This window comes from Ostrea edulis, chromosome 2 (genome assembly GCF_947568905.1).
Source record: "Ostrea edulis chromosome 2, xbOstEdul1.1, whole genome shotgun sequence".
Taxonomy (NCBI): domain Eukaryota; kingdom Metazoa; phylum Mollusca; class Bivalvia; order Ostreida; family Ostreidae; genus Ostrea; species Ostrea edulis.
Window position 1 is genome coordinate 55,086,808 of NC_079165.1, and position 24,717 is coordinate 55,111,524.

Sequence of the window (24,717 nt, forward strand, 5' to 3'; positions counted from 1 at the left end):
GATGCAAAAGAATTAGTATGTCACAGGTTGATGATGGCTGATGCCACCTTAAGTTAAGTTAAGTTCTACAACTTACTGCATTTTTGCCATGTTTGTTAATCAGTGTCATAGATTAAAACAAACTCCCCAATGAAAACTTGTGACATATGTATGAACATTTCCGGTACTCTGGTTGGAATAAATAGATGGTTATAACACGAGATATTTTTGAAAAGCATTGAAGATCATTATTTGGGGAACAGTCACTCTGTGGCTGGGTTGGGGTCATCAGGTGCAAAAAAATGAATCTTAATGTTGTTAAAAATGACTACCCTGGGAGTGTGATTACCAAATGCATATCTGAAATTATTGGGGATGGGTGCAAAAATTGATGGGAAAAAAAAGGTTGATGATTTATTAACACCTCTGGCTAGAAAGAAAAAGAAGGTCTTCATTGCCAGATGAAAGACCCTTGCTCTTCAATGCTTTTCAAAAATATCTTGTGCTTTGTGCACCTACCAACAATGAACAACATTTCTGTTTGATTTAATTGTTATATTAAAGGTACTTGGGGTAACCATCAATGCCCATGGACCTCTTGTTAAACATTACTCTTCTTTTCCAGCTTCATCAAGCTCGGAAATCCATGTCATTGCAGATAAAGGAGTTTCACAACTGATGACATTAGGTATGTCTTTCCTTTGTTTCTTACTATAGAAAGTGAGAGTTTTTTAAAATTTAATGTTTTTCATATCATTTATCTGTAAATTTGCATAGTGTGAATATATGCATGTTTTCCAACCAATGTTATGCACTGGGCAAATCATGCATTTGTGTATACCTTAGCACAAATTAGTTAGACTTTATATTGTTATCCCTGTAGGACCGATAGGTCGTATTGACCTAAAAATGAAGATAGAAGAGAAAAATAACCCCGATTCAGAGATCGACAAAGTTGTAAGAGTGATAAACAATGACCCCAAAATGAAAATAGAGGTGGTGGACATTACACATATGGCAGTGAAGGAAGCGACGACTGGCTCTGTCATCATTCACCTCAGCCCTCTGACAGACACTGCGCTTCACAGGTTTCTTGGTAAAGATGGACGTATTGTACAGTCTGTGGTGGAAAAATTACTGGCCAATGTGAAGTTAGACAAACTGTTAAAAACTGTTGAAGTTACAGTAAAAATTTCCAAAAAGGAATTGAGCCCCAAGGATAAAGGTAACTTTTGTTACTCATCTGAATATCAAGATTATTGAAATCATGCAGAATTACTAAGTATTGGATTGATGCCATCTTGTCTAACAAAAATTATAACTCAATGCTATACATGCATGCATATTGTTTTTTAGTTGATCGCTCACAGAAACCTGATGATATCATGAGAAGGAAGATACGGGAAAACAAAAGCAATCTTATTGATGAATTGGAGCCATCACAGTTGATATCGTTCCTTATCAGAAAAAAGCATTTCTCTGAAAAGGACCAGATAGATATTGAACAAGAAAGAGGTAGAAAAAGAAGAGGAGAAAAATTGCTTGATAAAATAAGAAACTTTCCAGACGGTACAATTTTGAAATCCTTTTTGGAGTACTTGAAGTCTGCTGGACAAAAAGACCTCATAGATATGGTTCAAGCTACAGAAAGAGACCAAGATATTCATAAACAAGCAGGTATATCAATATTTTAAAAGAAATCTTTATACTGGACAAGTATGAGTTGTATGTCAAACAGTTTGCATCACTTTTCAGAAATCTTCAGGTTCCCTCTAATGCCAAAAAATGAAGGAAGTAAATTTGATTTTCTTGTAGAAGGATAAGGTTTATCATGAGACATTATGGCAAAAGATGCTTTTCAGCAACCAATAGAAAAATGTCTTCAACAAAAATAGTGAACAGAGTCACATAGTGTCATGATTACTTGTACATAAAATGGGAGCATTAGTGAGGTGCTGACTTCCTCTATGCTTGATTAGAAGGAAATAAATTTTTACTAGATCACATTAGTCACTTAGGTGACCTATTGTGATCGGTAGTTGTCCGTCGTGTGTTAACATTTGTACTTAATGAAGTTCTTCTCAGTAAGTACAAGGCAGTTTTTCATCAGGTCTAGTATGGAACATTTTTGGAGTAAAGGAAACTAAAATTGTGAATTTCATGGTCACTGCATCCCTAGGGCCTGAGGGATGGGGTCAAAACCTGAAAACTTTAAAAATCTTTTTTACTCATTATATCATGTGTATAGTGGTGATGAGCAAATTATGAATTTTGTTGCCCTTGAAACAGGAGCTCTGGTGCTAGGACAAGGGTTTTATAGTTCATATAGTGAAAATGCATTATTTCTGGAAGTCAAACGATGAAACTGAGTATATAATAATAATATGAAGAGAATTAAGATTTTACTAAAATTATGAAATGTATGGTGCCATGGTCAGGGTTCTGGTGCTGCAGTGGGTTTAATAGTCCACATAGCTAGTGTGTGTTATTTCATTGAAAACCTTATTTTGGACTACTTGACATCAAACTACCAAAACTGAGTACGCGACGAGCTCGCTCCAATGATTACACATGAGTCACGTGATTTACTCTTCTTCAGCTGAAAAAAGATGAGTATTACCCATAATGCTTCTGGAAAAATGTCGCCGTCACTGCGGTATACTTCATTGACAAACCCGTAATTAAAATAATTAGATTGTTTAGAAAGTACCATAAACGTTTTTAAATTCCAGATAAGCTTTCTCATAGCTTCAAACATTTTGTTTTTGCTTGGTTTGAGAAAAGAAAAAAACATTGCAGCTAATATGACGTCACAATATAACTGTTTACATCCACCACGTTATATTTCCCGCGTTAGATGAAGAGGCGGATAAAATGTCTATAAGTCGTGTTGCAAGATTTTAATGGGCTTTGCTCGTCTCAAAGGTCACACCGTACAACATATTAGTTGTAATGAAAAGAGGAGCTTCTTCCAAAATTGTTAAATTTATGGCCCATATGTCAGGGGATCTGGCTAGAGTGTGTTGGGGGGGGGGGGGGGGGGTGTGGTATATGCAATCTTTGAAAATCTTCTTTACTCAGAGACATCTTTTACTTATAGAAGAAACATTTAATGAGGGATCAAATCAATGATTAAGATGAATGACATGACAATTGAATCTTGTACATCCAGTTTTGGAGTAAGACAAGGCGAAAATGTATCTCCTGTTTTGTTCTCATCATACATTAATGACTTAATAGGTATATTTTTACAAGAGAAAGGCATAGCTGGCCTACAAAGTATAACTCAATCAATTGAAGAAGAATTCATGATATTTTTGAAACTTTTAATTCTATTATGACTTAATAGGTATATTTTTACAAGAGAAAGGCATAGCTGGCCTACAAAGTATAACTAAATCAATTGAAGAAGAATTCATGATATTTCTGAAACTTTTAATTCTATTGTATGCAGATGATACAATTATTTTGACAAATTCTGATGAAGATTTAAAACACTTATTGGATGCATTTCATACATAGTGTATAGAGTGGAAATGTATTGTTAATGTAAATACTAAAGAAGGTGTTGCACGTCTCATGTTAATTTCCCTAAAGGTGTTGCATGAAAGATTGAAAAATTTAAGTTATTCAAATATATGATGAAACCAATTGGAACGTATGTCTTGATTCAATAATTTTGGAAAATAAGTTTAAAAGACGTGTATTGACAAAATTAGCCAAGATATTTCGAGTTTAAATCAAGCAATAAGCGATTTATATGATTTTTAGCATTAAAATGGAGGGGTATCCCCGAATTTCAGAAAAATTGCCTCCGTGAAACAAAATAAATTTAACATGAACATGTTCTTCGAGTTTTCCTTAAAAAAAACTGTTGCTTTGAAATTTTGTTTCACGAGGGCATTTTTTGTAAATCTAAAAAAAATCAAAACGACTTCACTAGTATTATTTTCAACTTCACCTGTACGTTAATTTTCCTTAGTTATGTATGGTCTACTGCATGGTTGAGTGGATAAGGTCGTCGACTCTTATATGTAAAGATGTTTTCTATTTTTCAAACGACCGGGTTCGACTCCCCCACCAACACATTTATTTTTCATATTACGTATTCCATCTAGATTTTTTTCCTAATTGAAACACACTTCTAGTTTTTATAAATGTGTCATGTCAAATCTCTGTTTATTACCATGTGCCGAGTTTGAATTAAGCTTCCTTAGTTTGTGAATAGGACTCTCAACAAACACGCCGAATACAGCATGCAGTACCTGTGTTTTAATAGTCAAGGCTGCTAACGAGAACTTGTATGTTTTTCTGAATGAAAGTTGTTGACAAAGGCATGGTGCCTTTACGAAAAACCATTGTGAACTTTGCAAAGCTTTGGAAGAAACACTTTAAGGCCAAACAAGGTAAATAACCATTAAACAGTTTGAGTTTATATGTATTCCAGTAGCAAATTGCTATGTTGAATCAATTTTTACAGGTGCATGTACTTCGAATAATGTTGAACTTTATTAATGCGTATTAAACTTCCCATATTTTGTTTTGTGTCTAGAGTCATGTACAGTTGCCAATTTTGGTTGTAGGAAATAATACATACGAGTATAAGAGCTTTTGGACTGTAGTAGTATAGAGTATTAAATATTTGATACACTCGTAACATGTAACCGTATACATTGTATCTGATACTCAGGAAAAAAAGAAGACAATTTAATTTTCACGATTTCAAAAATTATCTTTAGACTACAGTGTACATGTACAATGTATCGACACATAAAATGTATTAGGTTTGTCCCTAGTACTGGGGAATCCTTCAGGTATTTAAATGGCAAATACGCAATGAGTATAAATATGAATGAAGGTCAGTTCTACTTCACGAATGCTGGCACGGAGCTTCAATTAGGGAAAATTCCCGCTTCGGTGCAACACCCTCTTTAATTTTTTTCCCCAAAAGATCCTATATTGAAGAGGTGTTTTCATTACAACAGAGATGTTCTTGAAAATTAGCTGGAGAACTGTAGATCTCTGGGGGAAATATGGGACATACACCATGGTATGTCCCATTTTTCCCCAGAGAGCTAAGTTCTGCAGCTTATGAAAAATGTGAAAGAATTAAATACCTTGGCTTTGTATTTTCTAGGTCAGGTTCTTTTTGCAAAGCTTAAAAACACATAAATGAGCAATGTATGGAGATAAAAAAAAAAAAATAGATGTCAGTTTAATATCTGTTTGATTAAGTTATTTCACCAGTTTTGATTTACAGATGGAAATATGGGGATATGAAAATTTACAAAAAATAAAAGGCATGCACCATAAAAAAAAAAGGAGCTCCCCTAAGCTCACTTCTTTTCCATCTGTCCATCCATCTGTAAACTTTACACATTTTTTACTTCTCCAGGACACCGTTTCATCAATAAGTGTAAATTTTCAACTAACTAAGTCTTACGCCGACTACGTAAATCTAGTTACGTATAATCTTAGTTTAGCGCAAACCGTGTTTCACGAAACGACATAAATACATGCGTACGTTACTACTCGACTAAGTTTTCAACTAAGCTTACGTGCTTAGTTACCGCGTCCTGAGCATGCGTACATCATACTTTCGTTTTTTTCACTTGTCGTCTGGACCAAAATAATGAATGAAAAGAACGCAAAGAAAATGTACAAGCGTAATTGGGAGGAGACAGAGATAGCCGTGTTGGCAGAGGCAGTAACATTTTCCTATACCATACTATTTGGGCACTGCATACTAAATCAAACATATCACTGCAAAGTGACTGGGGGGGGGGGGGGGGGGGTTGTTGCAGCTGGAACATAAATCAGATGTGTTGGCTTTTCAAATAATCTTTTGCAGTGATTTCCACAATTTTTTTCTCTCTCAGGTTTCATTTTCTTCAATCGTGGGGGTGCTAGAGTCTTCTATTATGAGTGCCTCAAAACATTTTCCTACAAACATCATGTGTGTAGACTTCTTCTATTAATGCTCATGATCATACCTCGCTAAATAGTTTTTATTCATAATTTCCTCTCATTCACTTGCAGTACAAAATTTTAAAAACTCGTATTGTTAAAAAAGTGGAGTAGCAACGCAGGGTGACACCCCCCCCCCCCTTCACTCCGATTCGTGCCTGATATACATGTACATGTATAGATGTTTTTCTTTATTTGATAACATAAAATATATATCTGTACGGATTATCCTCACATCACTTATCATCGAAATTCGTCAAGTATCATTTGAACTGTTACGAAGACTTTTTTTTTTATTTGGAAGAACTTTATTATTGATATTTTAAAAATCTTCCCAAAAAATCCCGTCTTAGTAGATACATAATATAGTTATATGATGTATCTCTTATGACGGGATATTTTTTCAAGATTTAAGATATACAATGGAAAATAGTAGATCTTGAAATAACTGTTCATGAAATATACATTACACTCCCGTAAATCCACCCACCATACGACAGAGATTGAATCGAATCGGGCTCGCTAACCATTTGTTCCAAGTTAGTCAGATCGAAAGTTTTGAAGAGATTTATAAATTTTAGCCTACATTTCCCTTTACGGTGGACTACTTTACAAAGGGATTTGGGAATAACACTGCACATTCATCATTCATGTACAGATAGACACTTGTGAAAAATAATTATACAGTAAAGGCAAGCCATAAATTTACTAGTTTTCAAAGGGAAGTAACCATTATGGCCTTGCATATTTATCGTTGTAAACATCTAAAAGCATCCTGTCTTGAAAAAATCGATCACGACGCAAAGCTCGTCGGTAAAAATTCCATATATATCTACAAACAGCTAACATTTTGCTTAGTAGTAGGTACTTACGTAAGGGTTCGACCTGACGTAGTGTTTCTACTAGTTAGTAGAAAACTTGCGTAAATTCCAATCTTACGCCATTTGATGAAACGGACTTGCGTAAAATATTTAGTCTAGTCAGAAAGTTACGCCAAACTAAGGTTACACAACTAGTTACGATGTTTGATGAAACGGCGTCCAGAACCACAAGGCCAATTTCAACCAAAATTGCCATAAAGCATCCTTGGGTAAAGGGAATTTAAAATAGCTGAAATTAAGGGCCAAGCCCTTTTCAAAGTGGAGATAATTAAGAAATAGTGAAAATATGGTGGTATCTTTAGAAAGTTTTCTTCTTAAGAAAAGACAAAACTTAACATGAAAGTGAAAGCTTCATTTTGGTTATAGATTCAAAATTGTTCAAATCATGGCCATCGGGGGGTAGGGTGGGCCCATAATAGGGGATCAAAGTTTTACATGGGGATATATAGGAAAACAGTCATTCAGTTGACAATAGTGCTATCTATTTTTGTCCATTGTTGTTTGTTGTTCAGTAATAGTCATTTGTCGTGCGTTGGTTTTAAACTTTCAAAACAGCTGAACCAATTTCAACCAGTTTTGGTATGTAACATCTATGGATCATGGGGAACAAAAATTGAATTTCATGGTCTCTGCCTCCTTAGGGCTTAAGAGGCATGTGCTAAAACCATTAAAATAAAAGATTTGATTTTAAAAAATTCAAAAAAGAAAAGATGTCGTAAATCTTATAAAATCTTCTCTCCTCCACCATTTGTATGAGAAAAACTTAAGGTAGGTAAATACTATTAGAAATTTCCGTCAATCAATTTTTTTTTCATTTAAATAACTTTTAACAACTCATACTAACTAAAAAAAACCATATTGGACATACCTTTTCGGGTTTATTTTCATACTACCGGTATAATGCTACAGAGCACATATACCCCAAATGCAAAAAGATGCATGATCTCATGTTTTATTAATTTATGCACCAAAGCACATCATATTAAGCTATTATTTATAAAAACCAATAGATATTCATTTACTGAGAGAATTTTTAAAGATATATATTCAATTGAAAACATACACAATTGCTGTTTAATCTGCTCACATCTATCAGGAAAAAAAATCTCAAAATATCACAATTTTGAAAAATTCTCAAAATCTGAATTGTTTCTTTAAAAATATATAGAATTATATCGAAAGGTTAACAAAAAAAAACAAAAAATTACCATAGTTGACCAGAGATATTTTGCAAAATGGTCTCTTGAATACGTAAACCCCCATTTTGGTAATTTCAAGTGTTACAATTATTCTTTGCACACTTTGAAAATAGTAAAATGTAACAGCAAATACAATCTTAAAATCAAAATTAACAGAATATAACTATATATATATATATATATATATATATATATATATATATATATATATACATACTGAAAATTTTGTCCTTCCAGACAATTAGAACACAAGGAGTTGGGGGGGGGGGGGCACCACCCCTTCCTTTTTCTCACAATGTTATTATTATTATTCACAATGTTATTATTATTATTATTATTATTCACTATGGTTTTTTAAAATTATTATTATTATTTATTTTTTTTCCATTTCAATCATATCATACATAAAAATACATACATGCTATCTCATACTTATAGAAAAAATAAATTTGGTGTAACATACATGTACGTTCTAGCAACTACAGCTCATGTACAAAAAAGAAATCTTTTGTTCTTCTGATGTTGAAGTGAATAAGGGTTGATTTAAATGCTTCAAACTTCATCTTTCCTTCTATTGTAATTGAATGGGAATTGAAAACATATTTAGAAAGATCATAAAGCTATGCACAAAAGACTCCAGAATGAGGCTTAAATGCAAATATGAGACTCCCTGACAGGTCTATGTGTGGGCTATGGTACTCGGGTGACCATTAAGGCCCGTAGGCCTCATGTTTTTAATAAATTGATTCCAGTATAGAGTAAAACACTGTAAGATATAACAGAATAAAAATATTTGTCTTTTGATATCAAATGTCTGTTGCGATTTGTGTATATATTGTGATTTGTCTGATTCAAAATCAGATGTAATGCTCAATGTAGAATTCATCTCATAAAATGCTTTTCATACAAATGGTTTAGGTTCCAACTTCAAAATGAATTTTATGTAAAAAAAAAAAAAAAAAATTAAAAAAAAAATTAAATCTGAGGTCTTATATTTTGTTTTATCAGAAAAAGTGAAGGAAATACTTCTACAAAATTACAAAGGGGTGGTTGAAGAACTTGAGACAAACATCATTCAGGAAACTTTGCAGACTTTTATTGACAACCACAAACATGATATAAAAGATGTCATGGATAGTTTCTTACCTGCATCTGGAAAATCCAGAGGAGAAAGGATGAATGGATTTTTGACATATGTCTTTAGAAATGATGAATATGTGTTACAATTAGAAAAAGCTTTGAGAAAGAACTTTCTAGATCATTTACTAGAAGTGAAAAAAGAACAGGAGGAGGAACGGAAGATGCCAGAAGGTAAATATAAAGTTAACAACTTATTGTCGACCCGTGTTTATGTTGCCATTGTTATAAGAAACACTATATGTAACACATATATATAATTATGTTATACAAAAATATTATTTACTGGAGAGTGTTTTATTAATCTGTGTTGTTTGGTCATCTGAGGTTAAAAAAAATTGAATTTCATGGTTGAAACTTTAAATACAATGCATTGTTTATCAAAATAAAAAAAATTTCTCCTGAACATCTTATAGACGAATTAGATGAAAGATAATGATAGGGAAACACCTACGTGGGACAAAGGTTGCTTTCAAACAGAAAATGTGTCATAACCTTGCATAAGGTCATATATCAAGGTCAGCTGTTAAAAAAGAGGGAAAAGCTTTGTAATAAGAAACTCATGTTTTGGCTCAAAGAATTACCAGATGATATGCCATGACCCTTAACCAAGGTTCAATGACATCGGTAGAAAAAAAAGTGCAGAGTTTTAACTTTGTAATACAGAGGCATATTAATCTCATACGCCACACGGACTGTTCATATCCTGGTGATATGTCATGATGCTAGACTATGTTTATTTAGCCAAGGTTGCGATTCTGGGTAAAAAAAAAAAAAGGTGAGAAATATTTGTTGCAGGGCATTACTTTATAAGAAGCACATAGTTGGCACAAAGGTTGCTTATGATCAACTGATACCACGTCTTGAGCTAAGGTCATTTGGTTAAGATGAAGGTCGCTTATAAAAAGTTAGAAATATTCCTCCAGCCAATGGAGAAGCATTGGAAGTTCTGATCTTCATTTTTTATTGCAAAAAACCAACAACATCCATTTTTATATGCCCGTCGAAGACGGGACGTATTATGGTATGGCGTCGTCCGTCTGTCTGTCTGTCCGTCTGTCCGGACCTTGTGGGCAGGATACAGACTGAACCATAAGCTCTAGGACTTTACAACTTGGTACATTTGATCACCATGATGAGAGAAAGATGCCTATTGTTTTTCAAGGTCAAAGGTCAAGGTCGTAGTATCACTTTTTAGGAAAACCTTGTGGGCAGGATACAAACCGAACCGTAAGCTTCAGGATATTATAACTTGGTATATTTGATCACCATGATGAGAGAAAGATGCTTATTGTTTTTCAAGGTCAAAGGTCAAGGTGGTAGTATCACTTTTTAGGAAAACCTTGTGGGCAGGATATAAACTGAACTGTAAGCTCCAGGATATTATAACTTGGTATATTTGATCACCATGATGAGAGAAAGATGCCTATTGTTTTTCAAGGTCAAAGGTCAAGGTCGTAGTATCACTTATTAGGAAAACCTTGTGGGCAGGATACAAACCAAACCGTAAGCTCCTGGATATTATAACTTGGTATATTTGATCACCATGATGAGAGGAAGATGCCTATTGTTTTTCAAGGTCAAGGTCGTAGTATCACTTTTTAGGAAAACCTTGTGGACAGGATACAAACCGAACCGTAAGCTCCAGGATATTATAACTTGGTATATTTAATCATCATGATGAGAGGAAGGTGCCTATTGTTTTTCAAGGTCAAAGGTCAAGGTCGTATCACTTATTAGGAAAACCTTGTGGGCAGGATACAAACCAAACCGTTAACATATTTATGAAGTAGCACATTCTAAGGCTATCCCTCTTTTTATCTTTATATCCATTTATACAAGCATAATGAATTAGCTCACAGAGGACAGTGCTAACTTCACTAAAATATGAATCCCACTAAAATATGTTTTCCTTGAGCAAAATCTACGGGCGTATTATGCCACGTTGGCGTTGCTCTTGTTCAGAGTTTGAAAGATGTATTCATTGCGCCATTAATATATAACACTTCTAAATAGTATATATAACACTTCTAAATAGTATATATAACACTTCTAAATAGTAAGTTTGCCTTGGTCTGATATTCAGATGTTTTGCTTAATGATGTCATTTGCACTGCAGCCAGTAGAAAGGTCTCTACATCACCCACAAAGCTGAAAGAGGGAGAACTATTTGAATGTACTTACAGAATAGTGGAAAAGGAGGGTGAGTTCTTCACATGTTTTCCAAATGAATTTGTAAAGTATATTAGATATATTTTGGGGTGTTCAAGTTTCTATGATATGCAAATAAATTGTTTGTGATCAGCAAGTACTTTTAGCCCAGCTGAGCTATAAGCTCAAGAGAGCTTTTCTGATCACCTGTTGTCCTGAATCCATCTGTCTGTCCATCTGTAAACTTTACACATTTTCAACTTCTTCTCCAAGACAACAGGGCCAAATTCAACGAAACTTGTCATATTAAAGCATCCTTTGTTTTTAGTGATTTAAAATTGTTTAATCGACGGGCCACACCCCCTTGCATGGGAGATAATTAAGAAATAGTGAAAATGTGGTATCATTTAAAAATCTATTTGTCAAGGATCACTGGACCAGAAAAGACAAAACTTACATGAAAGCTTCCTTAATGAGTGGAGATTCAAAATTGTTCAGATATGCCACGGGAGTAGAGGAGGAGGCTACAATAGGGGATCAAAAGTTTACATGGGGTTATATATAGGAAAGTATCTTTAAAATCTTCATCCCAAGAACAGCAGTGATTAGTCATATTGATATGCAATCATCCTGAGGAAGGACAGATTCAAGTTTTGGGTTTTTTGTTTTGATTTGTTGCTCCCAGGGGTAGGATTGAGCACATGGGAATATATGTAATGATTAAAGATTTCTTATTATCATTATTATTTTGTACACACATAATGAACTTCCTTAAAAAAATATTTGACTTTGTAATTTTTTTATTATGTTCAAAATTTGAAACATATTTCTCCTTCCTATATTTCCCCCACTGTTTTGGACTTAATTAGAAATAATGCAAATGAATTATATTCCAAATGTTAAATTGTATTCATTTTACTATAAAAACATAAAGAAGTAGGTACAGTTTCTAAAGTCATTTGGCCCAAAATATTGATGATTTCACTTGGAGCTCAAACCCTGGCATTCAAATAATGAATGGATTAGCAAACCCAAAATCCGCTCAGTTTGATCAGCAAAATGATTTGTGTCATATGACGAGAGCTAGAAGTTGGCATAAAAATGCCATTTTCCATTAGAATATCCACAAATTCAGGTGGTTTTCCTTTCAGAAAACATACAGCCCATGCGTCGAGCAAATTCATATTCAAGTATGTTTTTCATCTTACAATAATACACAATATATATCATTTTCATTATGCTCGACAAATGCGCACATCTTTTCCTGAATTGTATGAAATTTGACAGTTTTCAGGTTTATTTTGAAAAAAATGCGGGAAATTCATGATGTCAAAATGCTATCCAATACTTCTCATTACCAGCTCGTTAGAGTTATCGCGCTTTGATGACTCTTGTGCGTCATTGGTAAGAAAATGCACAAGTCTCGCGAGAAAGTGCGAGATTACTGGGACATAAACAAAACGTTCATAGCACCCCCCCCCCTTTTTTTAAGAGTTAAAATATATGTTGTATTTTTAAATAAAATAACCATTGGTCAAACTGCATTTTTTAAATATTCTAACACTATTTTATTAAAGATGTTACATGTTTTTTAAACTCCACCACACCTATTTTAAAAAATCCAAACAACAATGTTTTCTGTCCTAAGTCCATCAATATTTTGTAATTTTCAAAATAGCTTCGATGCAGTTTGGAAACGCATTAGTTGTGTTAATTAGTGTTATAAACGTCTAACAAAAAATGCAGTTTGGAATATATATAACTTGTTCTAAAATATGGGAATTGAAGGGGGGGGGGGTGTACGTGTATGATTACAAAGTCCATGCCATATGAACCTGTCCTAATTGTATGATAAAATAGAATGTCTTCATAGTCTGACAGAATAACTTTAAAAACATATTAATCCCATTAATTACAAGAAAAGTTCTTGTGTTGGATGTGCATATATAGGTTTTTCCCTTCACAGTTCTTCTTGCGATTGATGCTTTATATCGGTCAGATTTGGCAAATTTAGTAGCTTCTCTCCCTCACATAGTTAAATAAGTCCGTCAGTTTTCTTGTAAGAATATTCAATTCCTAAATTTGACTTTAGAATTTTAATCAGTGTTGTGGTTTGCAGTCGGTTATAATATGTATTCGATACCATAATGTATATTACGTATGCCTAAGTAATGTGTTTACATTATGTTGTCCCGGTAGCACGACTTTACGCGCCTTTAATTTGAAGAGTTCCACTAATGGAAATGATAAGTATTAGGAATATCATTCTGATTTTGTTGACATAGTATACCTGGCATATATTTTACTTTCTTAAAACGCTGATTAAGGTTAATTCCAGACACATTTTATAGAAAGAAATTTTTTAGGCCTTTTTATGTATACAAGCGTACTTTGTTCTTTAGTTTCCATTTTCATCACTTTTGAAAAAAAGTTTGTATCAAGTATTGTTAAGTCACAATTCAATGGGGCTAAGTTGGTGTTATAATAGGTCAAAATGTGTATTAGAATTATATAGAGGGTAAATATTTTTAAAAAAAATTCTGAAGAGTGATGATAGCTGGGCCAAGGTGACTTAGTGAGCATTGTGGCCCATGGGCCTCTTGTTTTGAACTAGGTTTTAATAGCAAAATTTCATAGCACCTAATAGGATAGTGAAATGTTGTAATACTTTTATAGCAGTTCTAAACTAGGTTTTAATAGTGAAAATAATACTGGTAGCACCAAGCTTTTCTTGGCTAGATTTTAATAGTGAAATTTTATAATACCAAGTATTTCTCAATGTGGTTCTGATTGAGAAATTTTGTAGTACATGAACTAGACATTATAATAGTAAAATTTTATGGCAACAAACATATCTGAACTAGGTTTATAGCATTAAAGCCTTTCTGAGTTAGGTTCGAGAGTGAAATTGTATAGTACCAGTAGCTTTTCTGAACTACATGAAGGGTTGATAGGAGTGAAATCTATGGTATCAAGCATTTCTGAACAGTGAGACTTTATTGCTCCAAGCATTTTTGAACTAAGTTTGATAGGCCTAAAAAGATTAAGTACTTGGTTCTCAGGCCAATTTTGTTGAAAATAGATGAAGGTTTTTTCTTTTCTTTTTGTCTATTAAAAAACAAATGAGGAATTTTTTTTATACAAATTTCAAAACTCACAACTTTTAAAACAATTTTAGCATAGAGCAAGCATTGGAAAAATCTCCCATAATGTGCCATGGCAGAATTATTATTGTGTTTTTATACCCCCCGCAACAAGTTGTGTGGGGGGGGTATACTGGAATCGGGTTGACCGTCTGTCTGTCCGTCCGTCCGTCTGTCTGTAGACGCAATGGTTTCCGGGCTCTAAAGCATTATCCTTTCCACCTACCGTCACCATATCATATATATGGACTACCCATGGGATGAAGATGTTCCCAATCGATTTTGGGGTCAAAAGGTCGAAGGTCACGCGCACTGGACATCGAAGTAGCAATATGGTTCGGTTTGTCATGCCATTTGTTTTTTACACTCAGAAAAGAGGTAGTTTATACCTATTACCAACACCCTTTGGGAGATTGGGGTAAGTGGGGGGGTATTCTTAGTGAGCATTGCTCACAGTACCTCTTGTTTAACACCATCGTGATGAAATATTTTGAACTACATAACCTTGCCAGCCATCGCAAAATTTTAACTGTCTACTCGAATGTCTTGATGACCCATATTTAGTCAAATGTTTTACTAATGATAGTACAGTATCTAGAATGTGGTTGGGGATTCTGGATTGGGGGGGGGGGGCATCAGAAGATCACATGGAATAAATTTTATTTTATTAATTTAACGATAAAAATTTTAAATATGCAGTGTTTAAACAAATACAGGTGGGTCCGAGAACCAAGTAAGAAAATTCTTTAGGCCATAGTAAATTTTATTACACCAAGCTACTCTGAGGAAAACTACATGGTAGACCAGAAACAACCTCTGTTTTTTCCTGGAGAGCTAGAATTATCTAGCTAAAGTAGCTGCAGAACTGATGCTCTCTGAGAAAATATTGACAGATCAGAGAGCTACAGATCCACCCCTTATAAAAACCTTCGATTTACGGCGCACAAAAAGCTGTGCATGGTTGAGGTCTGATATCGTTGTATTCTTGTGTTGCAGTCTCATAGATTTGATATTAAAAATATTCCTGACATATTTTCCTACTTTACTTGTGTCCAAACATACCTTCAAATATTCATTTAAGCCCCTATACTATCCGAAAACTCACAACTTTTCATGATTTCCATCGTTGAAGTAGCCATGTTGAGTAGCCAGTCAATTCAAATCCCGATTCATTTCCATACTTGCACAAGAATGTCTAGATGTGAGATAATATCCCCACAAATATTTTAGTCAGATATTTTAAATAATGTATCATTCCAGTTTGGTTAGATAATAAATATGCAAATAGGTAAACTGATGACAATGCGGCTTTTATTAGTCTGGTTCAGTCCCCATCCCTGCCATACGAGTGTTAGGGACCATAATAGGCTTTTGTAGCATTTTCAATAATCAAAGCTTATTTTACCCATAGATAAACCATATTTTTTTTAATTTTTATTGATTATTTGTGTTCATAATAAATGGAGAGCAAATACAAAACTTATAATGAATATTATGAATAGATACCAATAACAACAGGGTTCGAATTGACCGGCTACCTAACATGGCTACGTCAACAAATGAAATCATTTGAAGCTGTGAGTTTTCGGGTCGTATGGGGCTTTAATGAATATTTGAAGGTATGTTTGGACACAAGTGTAGTAGGAAATTTTTTATATTATATTTATGAGACAGCAACACAAGAATACAACGATATAAGGCCTCAACTATGTGCAGCTTTCTGTGTGCTGTAAATCGAAGGTTTTTATAAGGGGTGGATCTGCAGCTACAGCTAAATGGCACCAAGCATTTCTGAACTAGGTTCTTATAATAAAATTTAAATCACCAAACGTTTCTGAATTATGGATTCTTATAGTGAAATTTATATCACTGAGCATTTCTGTACTAGGTTTTAATAGTGAAATTTATATTTGTACTAGGTTCCCATAGTGAAATTTATCACCAAGCATTTTGTGAACTAAGTTTTAAAAGTGAAATTTAAAACACCAATCATTTTATGAACTAGGTTTTGATAGTGAAATTTTATAGCACCAGGCATTTCTGAACTACGTAATGAGGAGGAACATAAAACAGACACAGGACTTTCCAAGATTTTGGAAAAACCTGGAGAAGGGACTGAGAGTTTAAGTGGAAAGTATCACAAGGAGAATTTACCATTCCTCAAAAAAGGTGATGAAGAGCTAAGTCGCACTGCTGTACGGAAAGGCGAGATCAAAATATCCAAAGAAGGGACAATTCCTGCAGAGAGTGCTTCAAGTAAGTTTCTAAAGGACTATATTCAGTATTTGCAACTTAAGAGAAGATATATATCCATGAAAATACACCATCTTAATTACTATACATCTCTCTTTTTATGAAACCATTTTATAAATTTGATATAAAGGATGGATTCTTTTCATATTCATTGAGCATCTTGAAAGATGCAACAACTATAGCATGTACACATAGGAAATAAATTTCATTTTTGAAAATACATGTCATTCAGGCATACTTTGCCTTATTTCTTATATTTGCATTCTCCTTTCATTTCCCTGGGAATTTTCCAGCCATCAAAATAGACATACAGTGGAGCCTCGTTAATCCGGACATTTTGGTTCCCAGCAAAATCGTCCGGATAAATGAAGCGTCTGGATAACTGAATCGCATATTTTTTTATCCTCACATAAGTAACCAATATGCTTACTCTATTGATGCGTAGTGAATCAAATACATTCTATCATTGGATTTAACAATTTGCAATGCATTAATTAGTAAATAAATTATGAAAATGTTAATATTTACATGCATTTCAAAGCACTAGAATTGAAATATACATGTGCAGCTTACATTGTATATGTATATTAGCACTACAAATAAATATACAAAATTGTACCGTATGCACTAAAACAAATAATGAAGCACTATATGTAACTATAAATAAATAAATCATTAGTAACTAACATAATCATTTACACTTCAAACACGCTTTTAATTCTTAAAGAGGCAGGTGATTTCCATCTGTCACGATTCACGGGTTCAGCGGTCTGTAAAAACAATCTTCATCATCCAAAGTTGATTTAAGAATTTTGTGTTTATCATGTCAGTAATTTCTGTGGAAACCTCATTTTGTAAAACAGCTAGAGGCCCATGAGAGGTGAAATGCCTTACTTCAGTAAATCGCACAAAAATCTAACTTTTTCAGTTTATTTTTTCATCACACGCATCGTATTTTTGTGAATGGACATATTTTTCTGAATATGAAAATACAGAAAACAATATAGATAAAAAGGATGTTGTTACATAAATTATTCTAATTTAGTGTTTGATGGAATGGAAAATAAAAGAAAATGTAATTCAAATGTAATGCGCATATTGTATTTGCTGTGCTGTTTGTTTTGAAAAATGTCATTGTTGTAACAAAACAAAAGCAAAAAAAGATTTTTTTTTTTTTTTAAAAATAAATAAATAAAAACACACACACACACACACACACACAAAGAAACAACAAAAAATAAAAAAAAAATGAAAAAAAAACCAAATAAAAAAAAACAACCCCAAAACAAACCAGAAGTGTTGAAATATATGTGATTGAATAATGTTTGATTGATCTCAACCATAATATCAGGCGCTGGTCTTGATTTTCAAAGGGGGGGGGGGGGGGGGGAGTGTACCAAAGGATTTGTTGACTGTTGTTGATACCATGATAATTTATGTGTTTTATACAGTGTACTTATTTTATCGTATGCATGCAGTTTTATAAGTTAGTTACCGATTAAAACATCCTTTAAAAAATAATTAAAAATGACAAAGGTATTTACAATGTTCATTGATAAATGTTCAATGTCTGACAAAAAACTTAATTCACTTAGTCTTCATCAAAAAATTTTATGATTATTATAATCATGAATATCAATGTCGGATTGCATAAACTTGCAGGAGTTTTGAACCCCTCCCCCATAAATATTTAAAATTAAATTTTGATCCGGCATTGATCATTTGACATTTTCCCCAAAAGAGTTCAATTGATTCTTTTTGGATGCATGTGAATGAATCTCTTTGTTAGATAATTAATGTCCATTTTGATATTGGGGGTAATCATTCATTAATGCCACTCCAGAAAGTCTTTCCTTGCCCATTGTGGAACGTAAGTACATCTTTACAAGTACGTGTTGAAATGAAAAGGACCTTTCTGCTTTGCAGTTGGTAATGGGTAAGGTGCAGCCTATGAAAAATTATAATTTCTGCAGGTTGGAAAATATCTTTATTGAATTCCGACAAGCATTCCACTTGGCATCAACTGAATCTATGACTGACTACTTCTGTTTCCAAGCGCTGACCTCGTGTTGGAGAGATGTGGGCGATTGAAACTCATTTTCCCGCATAAATAAACTCTCTCTCTCCCACTCTGGACAAAATCGAAAGGGGGATTGCAGCCCTTGCAACCCCCTCCCCCATCGAGATCCCCCAATGAATGTTAAGTAGATAGACTGAAATTAATCACCTTTACTGATTTGCAGTTTAAATTTCTTCTGTCACAGGTTTGTTGTTCTGTCATAGATTTGTTGTTTTTCAATTCATGATATGAAATTCCCTAAAAAGGGAAGGTGTAATGAATAAATATAATAATAATAAAATATGAAAATAAAAATGAATGAATATAAAAGGGGAGAAAATAGACACACGAGATGTAGTTCCTTTAATATGATATTTAATCCCATTTCAGGAATGCAGTGCACACTGCGCACTTTGAATGGTCTTTTAATATTTCTTATTCCCAATTATATTTTTACTTATTGTGTCGCCTGCGTTACGCAGTGGCGACATATAGGGATCACCTTGCGTCGTCGTCTGGCGGCGGCGGCGTCACAAAAAAATTCTGTCACAGTTTTCTCAAGAACCACATGGGGCAACTCCCTGATATTTGGCACAGAGCATCACTGTGGCCAACTGTATTGTGTAAGACATTTTCGAATCTGTCGCTTATCAACTTCCTGTTTGCCGGGACTTAGAATTTTTTACAGCAAAAAAATTTCTGTCACAGTTTTCTCAAGAACCACATGGAGCAACTCCCTGATATTTGGCACAGAGCATCACTGTGGCCAACTGTATTGTGTAAGACATTTTCGAATCTGTCGCTTATCAACTTCCTGTTTTCCGGGACTTAGAATTTTTTACAGCAAAAAAAATTCTGTCACAATTTTCTCAAGAACCACATGGGGCAACTTCCTGATATTTGGCACAGAGCATCACTGTGGCCAACTGTATTGTGTAAGACATTTTCGAATCTGTCGCTTATCAACTTCCTGTTTGCCGGGACTTAGAATTTTTTACAGCAAAAAAATTTCTGTCACAGTTTTCTCAAGAACCACATGGGGCAACTCCCTGATATTTGGCACAGAGCATCAGTGTGGCCAACTGTATTGTGTAAGACATTTTCGAATCTGTCGCTTATCAACTTCCTGTTTAGTGACAAAAACCATTTCAATAATTTACTTTCTCAACATTATACGTGATATATTACATATAGAATGAACTAGCAGGCGACACATGTCTTCCAGGGAAGACTTAATACTGCGTTTTGTTTCCAGTAATTCATCATTTTCATATTCAGAAGAATAAGTCCATTCACAGAAATGAAATGCGATGCGTGTAATGAGAAATAAACTGAAAAAGTTAGATTTTTGTGCGATTTACTAGTTGTTTTACAAAATGAATTGACGCATGCGCTGAACTAATTGTTTATCATGGAGGCGAATTTGACAGCGAAAGGACGCAGTGTTTGAAATGACAACGATTATCGTTGCTCTAGTATGGAATTGAATGGTTTCAATTGTATTCCCTTGCGGCAAAATCATTCATGAATGATTTATGTAAGTTTTTGAATGATTCACATCAAATGTAAGCTGAAATAAATTCAAACGGAAGCGCAACTGATTTCCCACATACTTTATGAAGGCTTGGACAGAAACGAGGGGGATAGGAAAGACCAAATATAAATAACCCCCTTGTTCCACAGAAATTATCATGTCAGTTGACATTATTCTTTAATCAAAATTCAATCTGCCAGAGTTTATTTTTTATTCTATAATTATCCAAGCCAATATCGGGAGAACAAAATCATTTAAGATCGTAATATTAAGACCTACTACTGCTTTGATCTAGCCACGTGTACCTATTATTTTCATGAAGGATAATAACGGAACAAAACTCAGGTGAAACCAACATTACGGGTATACATGCAAAATTTAATTGTCAATTTGCTTAAAATGGTAATTTTCTCACTTCTACCCAGAGTTTAAAAATTCAAAAGCAATAAAGCTCTACAACATCGTAACAAGAATCAATCGTACACAGGTACATTCTACATGCGTGACATTCTTTACTACATAAACATGTGCATGAACGTACATGTATATTTCACGCCAATCAACAGTATAAAATCCAGAATCTAGAAGTATAATCTACACTCTTTAGATTTGAATAAGCTGATATCAATTTACAAATCAGTACAACTGATATGTGTAGCAGTTCAATAAAACATATCATTACAGCATGATGTTTAATTTATTAATACTATTAGGCTATTGATCAAGATTATTAAATAATATGCTATAGATGTATTAACAAAATTCAACACTACACGCAATACAGATCTTATGTGCAAAGATTGGCAATACATGTACAATGTCTTGATCGGCACGTGCTATCTGACACCACACGCCACCTAATCAAAGGAAGGTGTTGACAGGGTACAGGTAATTGCTTCAATTAGACAGTTTGGCTTGTTTTCTATATAATTTACGCCATGCTAAAATTGTCTTACAAAAAGACCTTCTCTCAAAAAAATTACTGTCCGGATTAACGGTACAATTTCTGATTGGAAAAAATATATCAATCAAATTAATAAATTACAACATTTGAACTAGTTCCAAGACTAAACTACTTGTATCATAAATTATAAAACTGAAATACGAGTATAGGGGTATAAGAATAGAAGATATATTGGATGAAACAGAAACTGTAATATCGTGCTGATTTAGAACTTTTGGATTAATCAATCCTTCTGCCACAAAATATAATCATTCCGAAACCCTTTCAAAATTTGAAATGACAAAATTTTTCAACTGGATAGAGTTCAGTAATAGAACTTTTGGATTAATCAATCCTTCTGCCACAAAATATAATCATTCTGAAACCCTTTCAAAATTTGAAATGACAATTTTTCAACTGGATAGAGTTCAGTAATACATGTGTAATATGTTTGTCCCAATGGGATCAGTATTGAACCAGTAGATACTTAGTTGTAGCATCCTGCACGGTTGTGCTCAGAAGCTCAGGGGTTAACTTGCACAAGTTGTTCTATATTCATACACACTTTGTTTACAACTGTAGTGCATTCATGGGGAAATGCTTATCATTACAATTCTTAAAGATATCAAAGGCAAAAACACTGGAAATGTAAATATATTCTTTTGACACACAGAAAAGGTTGGTTCAAGGTCACAATCATTTCAGGATATTGCAGTTCCATTAGAGTATGCATAAATTTTGCATACATCTAGTGACTCATTCCATTTTTGTCATAATTTGTTGTATAAACACTATGTATGAACATATTTCTGATTTTAGATTTTACACACTGATCATTATTTCTTTTAAATTCTACTGAATAGATTTTTTTACTGTTTCATATGATAACACTGCTGTAATAAAATGCATTTATATGATGACATGAAATAAAATAAATAAATTCAATTTCCTTATTTTTCCTTAAGTAGGGCATCTAAAATGGCCCTATGAGGAATAACAAATTGGAATTATTTTGCAAAGTCACCATACTTTGTTATTCTTGCTGAGATTTGGTTCTACTGGAGATTGAAGTCAGTACTTTAAATTTTTTCAAATGAGTAAATAAAGTGATATTTTACTATAATGCCATTGATTCCACTGAAAATATAGTCCTCTAATTAATTTCAAGTTCCTTAGACCCCATTTTGGCATTAAATATTACTACTGTGAGTAAGAAGGAATAAAGTGGCTCTATTACCCATATGTTTCATAACTGAAGAAAACACACAAATGTCGCATATCATCTCATTTATCCGAATGATGACAAGAATCCGTCCTTAAGAAGGTATGCTACACCAGAGAAATTTGATATGGATGAAAAGTGGAGGATATGTGCAATTACATTTTAAAATTGAAAACTTTTAAATACTTTATTTAGTCAAAAAATGCAGTTTTAGTAGAAAGCAATCTGAAAAAAATATAAAACCCCTGCTGTACTTGAACACGCGATCTACAGTTCAGCAGTCGACATGCTAACCTACTAAGCTTCTCATGCAGCTAGGCAAAGATTTTTAAAATGAATAGACAAATATTGCTGATATTTATATTTCCATCCATGTTTTGAAAAGAAGTCAACCATTATGATGATGTAGAGTACCTCCTTAATTATGCAGAATTTTAGATTTTTCTGATGAAATTGACTTCTGAACACTTCCTACCCAGTCCTTATATTTACTGTATGAAGCTATCTTTTCATCATGACAGTGGAGAAACCTGTAGTCGCAGCAATAGACTTTGGTACTACCTACTCTGGCTTTGCATACTCTCTGAAAAAGTCTCCCTCAGATGTGATCACCCAGAAATGGGACTCTAAGGCAGCTGACAAGTCTCTCTCATCTCTTAAAACACCTACCACCTTGCTACTAGACAAATCTGATAACTTTAAGGCTTTTGGATTTGAAGCAGAACAGCTGTACAAGGAGTATGTTGAAGATGGAAGACATACAGAATTCAGATTTTTTAAGAACTTCAAAATGAAACTTCACCAGAAGGAGGTTTGTTTTATTCTCTAAGAAACATGCATTATTTACTCATGGTAAACTATGTCACAGCCCCTATAATGGTCCCACCCTGCTCTTTATTAACTCTGAATGTTTGCTTATTTAAGGAATGAATTAGTTTATGTTTTATAATCTGCAAAGTGGATAATTCAATGCAAAAAGACGAAACTACAAGTCTCCTCAGTCTCCTGTGACATTACGACATCTGGCAAAATGTGACGAATTTTATACTTTGAAAGATATTATACAAATGTCATATTAGAGATTGTATTGAATTTTTACCACAGTGTTTTCTTGCGTCTTGTTTGACATCGAGAAAACAATCTGTGTAACAGAAGAATATTACTGTACATGTTTAAAGGTCAAATGCACCGAAAATAGGTTTTCATCTAAATGATTTATGTTATATAGAATAGTTTAAAAGGGGAGACAATCATGTTTAATCTTAAGATCTTTTAAAAATATTCCAATTCTTTTCAAATTTAGTATGAAACATCTTTTGGACAAGGGGGACATATATTGTAAATTTCAGGACTCCTGCACCCCTTGGGCCTTAGGGGAGGGGCAAAACTTGACCAATTTACAGTGTATGGTGTATAGCGTTTATGTGTAAAACATTTAAATAACATCTTTAGTGCTATTGATACTAAATTGAAACTAAATGGATATTTAGAAATAGCAGGTAGTCCTTTACTTTTTTACCAAAATTGTAAATTTCATGATCCCAGGGAGTTAAGGGATTTGGTTTCAGGGTGGGTCTAAAATTATTATAGTGATATTTATCATTTAAAAGACTTTTTAAGTTTGCTGATACAGTATAAAAACTGAAATATAATGCATATATAGGAAAAGCAGGAAAAGATGTACCAAAATTGTGAATTTCGATTTTGACTCCTGGATGGGTCCAAATTAGTCATATCTTGTTAATGTTACATAGAAAGTCTTTTATCGGTATAGGCAGTTTTTGAGTCATTTTTGTTTTTTTAAAGAACACCTCTTGTTTTATAATGCTGCTAATTTATTGTATTTATCATAGATATGCAGAATTTGAAGTTTATCATAGATTTCATAGCCCTTGGGGCTAGTGAGACTTTGACGAATACTCAGGTGACCAATAAGGCCTGTGGGCTAGTGAGACTTTTAACGAATACTCGGGTGACCAATAAGGCCTGTGGCCTAGTGAGACTTTTAACGAATACTCGGGTGACCAATAAGGCCTGTGGGCTAGTGAGACTTTTGACGAATACTCAGGTGACCAATAGGGCCTGTGGGCTAGTGAGACTTTTAACGAATACTCGGGTGACCAATAAGGCCTGTGGGCTAGTGAGACTTTTAACGAATACTCGGGTGACCAATAAGGCCTGTGGGCTAGTGAGACTTTTGACGAATACTCAGGTGACCAATAGGACCTGTGGGCTAGTGAGACTTTTAA

At 33.8% G+C, this 24,717-nt stretch overlaps 1 protein-coding gene across 6 annotated transcripts in view; it reads left to right on the top strand.

Moving 5' to 3' along the window:
- The window catches only part of LOC125679370 (uncharacterized), a 91,787-nt gene that overhangs the window by 54,062 nt on the left and 13,008 nt on the right, over positions 1–24,717 (top strand). For all 6 annotated transcript variants that reach the window (XM_056154485.1, XM_048918554.2, XM_048918556.2 and 3 more), the window contains 7 exons: positions 605–667; positions 863–1,204; positions 1,336–1,656; positions 9,035–9,337; positions 11,283–11,366; positions 16,486–16,713; positions 22,990–23,279. In XM_056154485.1, coding sequence (XP_056010460.1) covers positions 605–667; positions 863–1,204; positions 1,336–1,656; positions 9,035–9,337; positions 11,283–11,366; positions 16,486–16,713; positions 22,990–23,279 — 1,631 coding nt within the window. The remainder of the gene's footprint in view (positions 1–604; positions 668–862; positions 1,205–1,335; positions 1,657–9,034; positions 9,338–11,282; positions 11,367–16,485; positions 16,714–22,989; positions 23,280–24,717) is intronic.